Consider the following 11,715-nt stretch of genomic DNA (forward strand, 5'->3'; position numbering starts at 1 on the left):
CACAGGCCCACACTCTGCCACGATCTCCTTCCACTCTTGCCTGTGCTGTGTGTATCCACTCAGGCATCTTCTCAGCCCAGACAAAACAAAGCCACCACTTGGCTGTGACTTCTCTGTGCCATGGCTGTCGGGGCCTTCCCTCTGCCAGGTGTTCCCAGGGGGTGTTTCCCATGGGCACAACCTTTTGACTCTGCAGCATTCTCTGCCAAATCGAGCAGAGCGGGCATAAAGGAAAGGAATGACATCTTTGTCCTTCCTTCCAGGCGTCTATTTCAAATGAGGAAAGATTTTCAAAATGGAAAAGCCAGGATTAAAGAAGCAGCAGCTGAAGTCAATCTGGGTATTTGTTGAGGGATTTTTATGTGGTTTATTGTTGTTGTGTATATGTTGTTTTTAATAAAGACCTAAAGCTCAAAATCTTTAATTCAGAAAATAGGTAAAAGAAGAGTAGACATTTGGAAAATGGATACACTTCTGCCCTTTGCGTTAGGGAAAAGCAGACTTTGGGAATCGTGATGGTAAACTGAACCACCCCAAAGAACATGGGTATGTCATGGAGAAAATAAAGCTGCCTGTTCAGATGGTTCCCGAGTGTGACAGGATAGTGATCCAGACTCTGTATCCTCAGTGTGTGAGGGATGTACCCCAGGAGGACTGGGACACTGCCCTCTTTATTGCCCTTCAGCCTCCAGTTTTCCCCCTCGTGCCACATGAGGATGATTGGTCTGTGCCAAGCAGAGCACAGCCTGGCAGAGCCCTCAATGACTGGAGACCCTGAGCAGCCACTTGGCCCCAAGGGCATTGCTAGTGTGGGGACCAGCCTGAACGTGCCAGAACCGACTGATCGCATCCCTGCTGATCTGAATTCCCGTTCTTTCCCTGCAGGGAAGGGCCTCGTGCCAACCCCGGTGTCGCGGAGGCCCAGCTTCGAGGGAACAAGAGACTCGTTCGTGCCCTACCACCAGCTGGGCGGCGCGGCCTACGAGGGCCCGGGCTTCAGCGCCAACGCCGCCAGCGCGCTGGAGGAGGTGCCGCGGCAGTACGTGGACTTCCTCTTCCCCGGAGCCGGCTCCCACGGCGTGCCTGGCCCCCAGCATCAGCCCAAGGGTTACCCCGCCAGCGCGGAGGCCGCGGGGGCGCACTTCCCACCGCAGGGCCCGCACTACGGCCGGCCACACCTGCTGGTGCAGGGCGAGCCGCTGGGCTACGGCGTGCAGCGCACCCTCTCCTTCCAGACCAAGACGCCGCCTGAGGTGGGGGGCTATGCCAACCTCGCTGCCAAGGGCCAGGGGGGCCCGCTCGGCACCAGCCTCGCCTTCCCGCTCCCCGCCGCCGCTGCACTCTACTTGCCGCACCCGCACCACAAGCAGGCTGGCCCCGCGGCCCACCAGCTGCACGTGCCGGGCGCTCGGGGCCAGGTGTTCACCAGCGACAGCCCCCCCCAGAGCCTGCTCGCCCCTTCCAGGAACAGCCTCAAGGTGGACATGTACGAGCTGAGCAGTGCTCCCGTCCAGCAGTGGCCGCCCGCCCCCCTGGCCCGCCGCGACTCCCTGCAAAAGCCGAGCCTGGAGGCGCCCCCGTGCCAGCACGTGGCCTTCCGGCCCGATGGCCCGGTGCCCAGCAGGACCAACTCCTTCAATAGTCAGCAGCCACGGGCCGGCAAGGCCGAGCCCTCCCTGCCCGCCCCCAACACCGTCACGGCAGTCACGGCCGCGCACATCCTGCACCCGGTGAAGAGCGTGCGGGTGCTGAGGCCCGAGCCGCAGACCGCCGTGGGGCCCTCCCACCCCGCCTGGGTGCCTGCGCCCGCCCCGGCCAGCGACGGCCTAGACACCAAGGACGAGCATCCCCTGGCCCTGGGCGGCGCCTACCCGCTGGACGTGGAGTACGGCAGCCCCGAGCGGCGGTGCCCGCCCCCGCCCTACCCGAAGCACCTGCTGCGGCACAGCAAGTCGGAGCAGTACAGCCTGGACGGCCTGTGCAGCGGCGTGGAGCAGGGCCTCCGCGGGGGCCCAGCCGCCGAGCCCGCCGACCGGGGCGACAGGAGCCTCAAGAGCGACAAGGGGGACAGAGGCGGGAAGGACAAAAAGCAGATCCAGACCTCTCCTGTTCCTGTCCGCAAAAGCAGTAGAGACGAAGAGAAGAGAGAGTCGCGCATCAAGAGCTACTCGCCGTACGCCTTTAAGTTCTTCATGGAGCAGCACGTGGAAAATGTCATAAAAACCTACCAGCAGAAGGTCAACCGGCGGTTGCAGCTGGAACAGGAGATGGCCAAAGTAATTTCTCATTTAGTTCTCACTAGAGCCCCTCGCCCTTCCCTGGCTGGGTATGTTAAGCACAGCAGAATTCCTTTTGTGTTCCGGCTTTATCACAGACCCCCCTACAGGCAACAGTCTGGTCACGGGCCAACAACTTGGAGAAACATTAGGTGCTGCGGCCCCCCTTTCTCTGACCCCCTCGGACCCCCTTCCCCCGACCTTTCAGGAGAACCCTGATAGCTGTGCATGATGTAGCTAACAGGTAAATCAGCAGATTGAATTTGATAGTGTGTCCTTATTCTTTAACAAATTCATCGAGATTAACTTAATAATATTATAACATTTTGATAGAGTAGAAACTAAGTTTGAGGTTTTATAAATTCAAATTGTGGGATTTGTAAGGAAAATTGTATCTGGTAGTGATCCATTTGTCCTTCCTTTAAATCTTTAATTAGTAAATTTTTAAAAAATTTACCTTATATGACAATAAAGTACTAGAGAAGGTAATTATTAATGAAATTATTTAAATTAAAATAGTAAATTTAAATCACACAAAGCCAATAATTCCAAATTCTAAAAATCAAATTCATGTTCTGCTGTCCCGTATTTGTTGACTCTTTTCTGTTTCCTTGAGCTATTAAAATATTACATTGCTCTTGGAGATCCAGGAATGTAGTGGTCCCCTTTCCCACAGGTTTTTATTGATAGAGGTTTCTCTTAGTTTTTAGAACCTAAAGTCACCTGGAAAAAGAACTGTCTACTTTGTCTTACCTTTGGATTCCAGATTTGTGTCTGTATATGGATATGAAGAACAAAACCGGTTATTATCTTGCTTGTAGTGTATTTCGAACGCATTCTTCTATATTCTGCTGTCTGTAAGTTAAGTTAGGGTCCTCCCAGTTCCAGGGCATCGCCCGCCCCAGTCATTTGCTGTCGTGGGACCCTCTACCATGACTCTTCCTTCTTCTTTTCTGTTGGTGCAGGCTGGACTCTGTGAAGCTGAGCAGGAGCAGATGAGGAAGATCCTTTACCAGAAGGAGTCTAATTACAACAGGCTGAAGAGGGCCAAGATGGACAAGTCCATGTTTGTGAAAATCAAAACGCTCGGGATCGGTGCCTTTGGAGAAGTGTGCCTTGCTTGTAAGGTGGACACTCACGCCCTGTATGCCATGAAGACTCTGAGGAAGAAGGACGTCCTGAACCGGAATCAGGTGGCCCACGTCAAGGCCGAGAGGGACATCCTAGCTGAGGCAGACAATGAGTGGGTGGTCAAGCTCTACTACTCGTTCCAGGACAAAGACAGCCTGTACTTTGTAATGGACTACATCCCGGGCGGGGACATGATGAGCCTGCTGATCCGCATGGAGGTGTTCCCCGAGAACCTGGCGAGGTTCTACGTCGCAGAGTTGACTCTGGCCATTGAGAGTGTCCACAAGATGGGCTTCATCCACCGAGACATCAAGCCTGACAACATTCTGATAGATCTGGATGGTCACATCAAACTGACAGATTTTGGCCTCTGCACTGGATTCAGGTGGACTCACAATTCCAAATACTACCAGAAAGGTATTGTCTTAGGCATGGCACATCCACTTTCTCATCTAGACATAATTCAACCGTCTAAGGCACCTATTCCCCATCCCAGTGGCTCCTAATCATTTTGAAATGATCTGTCATTCAATTATTTTATAGTTGGGTGTGACATTCTTCCTTCCCTAAGGGAATAGTATGATATGCATTTGATTTTTTTTTTTTTTAAGTTGGTGGATTTAAGTTTAACTATATATGCTGTGGGGTGTCACGGGGCCTTTGTGGGGAACTGTCATTCTGCCCTAACTTCCCAAGGAGTTCTCTTCTTACAGCTAACGTGGATCTATCTAAAGCATAGTTTAACTCCATTTCCTGTAGTTCCCATATTTGGAAAAGTCAGAAACAGATGGTCATTATCTTATTTATGGCCTGGATTCTTGAAATAGTTATTTTAATATTATGGCTGAGACTTCTATTTTTTAACTCAAAACTAACCCTGTATCATTTTCATTTTCTGGCATTGAAGTCATTTTTGTTCATAATTTTAAAATTCTCTTAAGTTTTTCCATGTTTATCTTAAAACATGTCTTGTTAAACAAGTGTTAGCCTTTGATATTGGCCTGAGAAGTGCTAACAATGATGTCCCCACAGTTCTTGAAGAACTTTCAGCTCTGCACACGTGCAGTTTTCTGTTGTTGCTTCAGCCATTGTTTATGCCTGGTACTAGTGTTTACCTGGCAACTTGGGTCTCAGAGCCCAGGAATAGCCAGCTGCCCCTATAGGGCAGGTGGGGAGGATTCTTTGTCCTAATGTATCAGTAGCTGATTTGAATTACTTTTCTGTTTAAGCTATGAATTTGTTGCATTGTTGAAGAATACAAATTCACTGTGTGTTTTGTTTTCTTCTTTCATCACCCCAATTTGTGGGTGAAGGGAACCACATCAGACAGGACAGCATGGAGCCCAGCGACCTCTGGGACGATGTGTCTAATTGTCGATGTGGAGACAGGCTGAAGACCCTGGAACAGAGAGCACGGAAGCAGCATCAGAGGTGCCTGGCACATTCCCTGGTTGGGACCCCAAATTACATCGCGCCAGAGGTGCTCCTCCGCAAAGGTACGTGCTTGGACTGCTTGCCTGAGTGCTCCATAGCCAGCTGCCAACTTGAGGTGATCTCGACCTTTAGACCTGTTTCCTTAACAAACAAGCCTCCAGCCTATCTCCTTTCTGTCTTGAAAGTGCCCTTGCTTCCAGGGGTGAAGGAAGCATGCACTGTCAGGCCACCATCTGCTCCATTAGGGCTTTCTACCTGGAGGCCAAGTGAGTGACTCTAGAACTGGTCTTTACAGAGTTAAATGATGGGAACAACTCCAAGGGTCACAGGATCACTGCTCAGTCTGCCTAACCCATACATTTCCTGGTTCTAGCTTTAATTCTTCCATACCCAGGCTCCTAGCTAAGTAGTACCATGTCCAGCTGGGTGTAGAGTCTGGCAGCATACAAATATTGTTTTCCTCCAGTTTTCCCTGCTAGATCAGAGGCACCTGGAAGGTAAGATCTGCAAATAGTAGTGGGCATAAAATTTCAAGCGCTCAGTAAAATTTGTCTCCTGGATGGATACAAAAGGACTCCTTCAGTGAACTCATTGATTGGATTCTGTGCAGTAACTCCAGAGATGGCAACCTGTCCCTTCACGTGTGTTGTTTAAACTTTCTGGAGCCGGCCAGACCCAGTTCAAGTCTAGATTTTCTTTGTTAGCTGTGGTAATCCAAGCAATCTACTTAACCACTCAGCACCATGCATATAGCAATAACTACCTTGAGAGGTGGATACTCACCTTGGTGGCCCATAAAAGTCTCGTTTTCCACCGCCGTGTGCCACATTCCAGAGGAAACTAGCACTTGGAGTTATTCTGCAGCCCCCAGAGCCAGACTAGGACAGGAAGAGGTGGAAGGGAAGGATGGCAGAGCACTCTGAAGGGGCTAAACTGGCAAATGCTGCCACAGGCCCCCCAAGGACTGACCTCCAGCATCCCAGTTCATGCTTAGCAAGGACCCAGTGCCATCAAGATGAGCCTGGCTCAATGGGGACATGGGGCTATGAAGGAAGAGTAGGAGAAAACCAAAGGTAAACGAACCTGTTCCACATCCTTCGTGAGGCTGGCCCCGCCCAAGCCTAGACTGTGAGGAAGGCCTGGCTCCTTTAGGGCCTGGCTCCATTAGGGCCTTGCCATCATGTGTCCCCCTTTCCTCTTCCTTGTCCCCCTATTCTTCAACTTTTTCCAAAACTGACTTAGAAGTCTCCCCTGGAAGTCCCCTGTGAACAGCCTCACCTGGTGATTCACAGGTCTTAGTACTTTACATTTTTCAGTTTCTGTTACTTAATTTGTTTCTATTTGTGTGATCTTTGAGAACTTAAAATACTGGTTAGTGACCAGTATTATTGCTAACAATATCAGTAATCTTTTTAAGTTAAGAAATCTTGTCTTACTACAAAAGCATCCTGTTTCATCACAGACATACGATTGAAAATAAGAAAGTAAAAGTGGGCGGGGCCCCCGTGACAACCTTTAGGGCCGGCCTGAGTCCTTCCCAGTCTCCTGCAGGGAGATGCACACATGTAGGCCTGACTTCTCCCGCATGGCGCGGTGCTGCTTCCGTGGGCTTTCCCACTCACAGTAAATCCGTATGTTCAGGGTTTTATAAGATTCACTTCTGAGGAGAATTCGTGCCTGTGTCGGGATTGAGTGAACCTTGTCTTTCAGGGTACACTCAGCTCTGTGACTGGTGGAGCGTTGGAGTGATTCTCTTCGAGATGCTGGTGGGGCAGCCACCCTTTTTGGCACCTACTCCGACGGAAACCCAGCTGAAGGTAACGGGGATGGAAACGCACCTCTGCTCGCTGCAAAGACACTGTGCTTTTCTAAGCACCCATGAACCTTTGGTCAGCATTTGACCTCTTATTCTGCACAGGGTAGGAATGGCAGTTGTATAAGATGGGATTTTTTAAAGTAATATTATCATTATTTTTAAATTATTATTATCTATTTTTAAGATTTTTATTTTGATAAGTAAATCCACAGAGTTGGACCTGACTTTTGATATAGAAATGTCTCTGAAATTTTATTTAAACCACTGGCCACCTGCCATCTTGTTCTGTCTAGACAAGAACTATAAACAGTGAGCAGCAGTAGAGGCAGGTCCACTCCCTGCCTCCACCCATGCCTGACTTGCAAAGAGCAAACAAAACTTTATGAACTGTATCCAAAGAAATCAGTTTGTTTATTTGGATGCTATATTATTATTGTTTGCAGATTATCAGCTGTGTGGTCAGGCTAGTTGTGCATATTCCTAATATTCATTTGAAGCAGTTAAATAATTATTCTGTCAGTCATTTAATACTAAATAATTAGTTTCAGAATGACAGTCATTTGCTTTCTGTAATAAATTATTTAATTACTTAAGGATTGAACTGAGAATTTGAATTGAGAATTTGAAATCTTCAGTGGACTTATCTACTGACACACAGTTCTAGGAAGTTTTCATATGCCCTGGAGACCATGGTAGAGCCTAAGTTAATAACTCTTTAATTAGAAAAACACTAAATTAAGGCTTAGCTTCATTCTAGGAACAGTAAAAGTAGAATTTGTCATTATCTGCATCCTAATTGAATTGCTAAACCGTTCACTAATTTGCCTGCATGATAATAACCGAGACTTTTTTAAATTGTGGTAAAATATGTATAATGTAAAATTTACCATTTTAACCATTTTTAAGTGTATATTCAGTGGCATTAAGTATGTTTACAGTGTTGTATAACATCACTCTCAACATCACCTCTCACTCTCTATTTCCACATGTTTTCATCTCCCTGAGCAGAGACTCTGTACTCATTAAACAGTAACTCCCTATTTCCCCCTCCCCTTATCCCCTGCTAACCTCTGTTCTACTCTCTATTTCTATGAACTTTAGATACCTCTTGGAAGTGGAATCTACAGTATTTGTCCTTTTGTTTCTGCCTTATTTTACTTGGCATAATGTCTTCAAGGTTCATCCATGTTGTAGCGTGTTTCAGAATAGGCTATCGTCCATTGTACATACACTAGGGTACTTCCAAAGGTTCGTGGAAAGGAAGAATTAAAAAATAATATGAACCTTTCCATGAACTTTTTGAAGTACCCTCATATGCAGTGTTGTTTTACTTATTGATCCATTGATGGACATCTGGGTTGCTTCCTCCTTTCGGCTATGTAATGTTGATGTGAGCATGGGTGTGCAAGTGTGTTTGAGTCCCTGCTTTCAGTTATTTTGGATATGTACCCAGGAGTGGGATTGATGGATCATATGGTCATTCTAGGTTTAACTTTCTGAGAAGCTGCCGAACTATTTCCCACAGCAGCTGTACTATTTTACATTCCTACCAGTAGTGCACACAGGTTCTAGTTTTTTCCCATCCTCGGCCACACTTGTTATTTTTCTTTTTTTTTCTTTTAATAGTAGCCATCCTGATGGGTATGAGGTGATACCACATTGTGGCTTTGATTTGTATTTCTCTAACAATTTATGATATTGGACATATTTTCATGTGTTTATTGGTCATTTGTAATATCTATTCAAGTCCGTTGCCTTTTTTTGATCAAGTTATTTGGTTTTTTGTTGTTGCGTTATAGGAGTTCTTCATAGATTCTGGATATTAACCCCTTTTCAAATATATTCTTTGCAAATACTGTATATTCTCCTATTCTGTGGGTTGCCTTTTTATTCTGTTGATAATGTCCTTTGATGCACAAGTTTTTAATTTTCATGGTCCAGTTTATTTTTTCTTTTGTTTCCTGCGCATATTCAAGAAATCATTGCTAAATCCAGTGTTGTGAAGATTTTACCCTATTTTCTCTTCTGTGGGTTTTGTGATTTTAGCTCTACTAAATAACTGCTTAGGTTCAAACCAACCCTCCCACCCACCCACACACTCACTCCCTTCGGGCCTTACCCACCGTCCCATCACCCAACCGGCAGCCAGTTCTGTTGGCCTTGTTTCCTCCTGATTCTAAGTATAAACAATAAAGACGTCCCTTGGGTTTTCTCGTCACAGTAGATACACGCATTTACTGACTGTCCAGATGGCTGCTCTGTGCGGTTGAGCATTACAAACTTGAGGCTAAGTCCGTGGTCAGCTCTATTCCTCCTCTCTGTGAGGTCACTTTTTTTGTTTTTATGTTTTTGGGTTTTTTTTTAACAAAACCTCAGTTGATCACCCGTCAGCCACAATAAGTATTGAATGAGAGTCATGATGGTTCAACAGAAATCCATTGCCATGGCTAAAGAAAATAACTCAGACAATCCGTCTCTTCATTTTTGTGGAAATCGCACATTTCTTTTGCTACACAGTATTTCTCATAGAAGAAAATCAGTGTCTGTCTGTCTGTATTTGGCTTCACCGTCCCGCACCTCAGGCAGGCTGTGAGCCATCTGCTGAGAGCACACTGACCTTCCATAGCTGCTCAGATCCACAGCGGCTGCTTCTGGTCTGTTCTAACTGTTCTCCCATTGTGAAACTAAAACTGTTTAAAAGTCACATCATCACATCCTGTGCCAGAGTGACCTTGGTTGTGAGGAGAAACTGAAGCTTCGGTTCTGTTGTCTCTTCAGGTGATAAACTGGGAGAGCACACTGCACATTCCCTCCCAGGTCAAGCTGAGCCCTGAGGCCAGGGACCTCATCACCAAACTGTGCTGCTCTGCAGACCACCGCCTGGGGCGGGACGGGGCCGATGACCTGAAGGCCCACCCGTTCTTCAGCACCATCGACTTCTCCAGCGACATCCGGAAACAGCCAGCGCCTTACGTTCCCACCATCAGCCACCCCATGGACACCTCAAATTTTGACCCCATAGATGAAGAAAGCCCTTGGAACGACGCTAGCGAAGGCAGCGCCAAGGCCTGGGACACGCTTACCTCCCCCGGTAACAAGCACCCTGAGCATGCGTTTTATGAATTCACTTTCCGAAGGTTCTTTGATGACAATGGCTACCCCTTTAGATGCCCAAAGCCTTCAGCAGCAGAAGCTTCGCAGTCTGAGAACTCAGATCTAGAAAACTCTGATCTGGTGGAGCAGACTGAAGGCTGCCAGCCAGTGTACGTGTAGATGGTGGCCAAACACCACTGCTGGCCTCTCCAGAGGTCGGGCACAGCTGGTTCCTGTGTAGGCACACGGGGAGGCTGAGGGTTGCTTTGTTTTAGATCAGTCCGTTGACCACTTGAAATTCTGGTCTTCACTGAGTATACCCCAAACAAACAAGAAACATTTTTAAAAAGGACTCAAGTGTAACAAATCTTCATTTCTAGATTCTGGTTGATGGGTGGTGGGGAGGGTCAACATTGCTTTGAATTTGGCTTTTTTGAGGACCTTCACTGCATTAAAACAATATTTTTAAAAATTTAGTACAGTTTAGAAAGAGCACTTATTTTGTTTATATCCATTTTTTCTTACTAAATTATAGGGATTAATTTTGACAAATCATGCTGCTGTTATTTTCTACATTTGTATTTTATCCATAGCACTTATCCACATTTAGGAAAAGACAGAAAGTGAAGAACGTGATAAAAATCTCTGTGCAATAATGTAAAAAAAAAAAGAACACTCTGCTCAGATGTCATGGAGACCGTTTTATCCACACAATGGTTTTTGTTTTGTATTTCTTCCCACATTTCAAAATTGTGGTATAATGTTAAAAGCTGCTTTTCTTTCTTTCTTTTTTTTTTTGCATATTATAGTATAGTAGAAAGTGTGAGCAAGGTGACAATGTGGGTGTGTTTTCAGATGTCTGGTGTGTGGAGAGTACTGCATGAGCAGGGTTTTTTCTATTATAAAATTACCATATCTTGCCATTCACAGCAGGTCCTGTGAATATATTTTTACCGAGTGTCTTTAAATGAGGTGTTCTAGAAGGTGTGCTGATAATGTATCGTGTGGGTGACTTCTTCGCTATGATTGTATCTCTTATTTTTGTTAAAGAAATGCAGATGTGTAACTGAGAAGTGATTTTTTGTGTGTCTTGGGTATGATTGGATTCTTTTGGGGGTAAACTTAAACATTTATCATGTACTAACCTTGTATACATCAAAAGGGATTAATTTAGCTATGCCAAAAAATTTAAATTAATCATGGACATATGTCCATTTCTCTAGTCAGTATGCTCTTATGTGCTTGGTATAGCTGGTATGTGGAATTCCATAGCTAAGACCCTACTACTACATTTTTTTTTTCCCTTTACAGACTGCCCACACTGAAAGGTTAAATGAATGTTATTCCTCCTGTTGTCTTAGACAGCAGAGATGTTACCGTAATGATATTGAGTGATTTTATGGTTCTTTCACATTTTTTAAGTGTGCTTTGAAGCATCAAATATTAACTTGGTTTTTAAACAATACATTTTTTCTAACCTTTGTAAAGAAGCAAAGATTCTTCAAAGTTACATTGGAATAAAAAAATAATTAAGCCATACATATTTTCTTAGAAGTAAAGGTGTATATATAACTACATAGATAAACACACAAAGTATTTCTTATTTCAAATTAGTATGATTCCTATTTAAAGTGATTTATATTTGAGTAAAAAGTTCAATTCTTTTTGCTTTTTAAAAAATCTGATGCATCATATTTTCATTATATTATGCCACATATTTTTCCTTGAAGTTTTTAGCATAATGTATCCATTACTTAGTATACATCTAGGCAACAACACTTATAAGTTTATCGGTGTCTAAACTAAAACAAAAAACAAAAAAACAATTCCTGTGTACTGGTTTACATTGTATGAAAGGCATATCTGAAGTCTGCTGTGCTTATAATCGTGACTGTCAGTATTTTTGCTGTTTTATAGTAATGCCATGTTGTTATTTACAGTGCTCTGACATACTTTTATGTGGTA

General features: G+C 45.2%; 1 protein-coding gene across 2 annotated transcripts in view; it reads left to right on the forward strand.

Moving 5' to 3' along the window:
- Window positions 1–11,331, forward strand: part of LATS2 (large tumor suppressor kinase 2) — a 74,084-nt gene extending 62,753 nt beyond the window's left edge. For both annotated transcript variants that reach the window (XM_063102344.1, XM_063102345.1), the window contains 5 exons: window positions 886–2,276; window positions 3,242–3,824; window positions 4,721–4,903; window positions 6,552–6,658; window positions 9,436–11,331. In XM_063102344.1, coding sequence (XP_062958414.1) covers window positions 886–2,276; window positions 3,242–3,824; window positions 4,721–4,903; window positions 6,552–6,658; window positions 9,436–9,930 — 2,759 coding nt within the window. In that variant the 3' untranslated portion in view covers window positions 9,931–11,331. The remainder of the gene's footprint in view (window positions 1–885; window positions 2,277–3,241; window positions 3,825–4,720; window positions 4,904–6,551; window positions 6,659–9,435) is intronic.
- The last annotated feature ends 384 nt before the right edge of the window (window positions 11,332–11,715 follow it).

The sequence above is a fragment of the Cynocephalus volans genome, chromosome 7 (assembly GCF_027409185.1).
Source record: "Cynocephalus volans isolate mCynVol1 chromosome 7, mCynVol1.pri, whole genome shotgun sequence".
Lineage (NCBI taxonomy): Eukaryota > Metazoa > Chordata > Mammalia > Dermoptera > Cynocephalidae > Cynocephalus > Cynocephalus volans.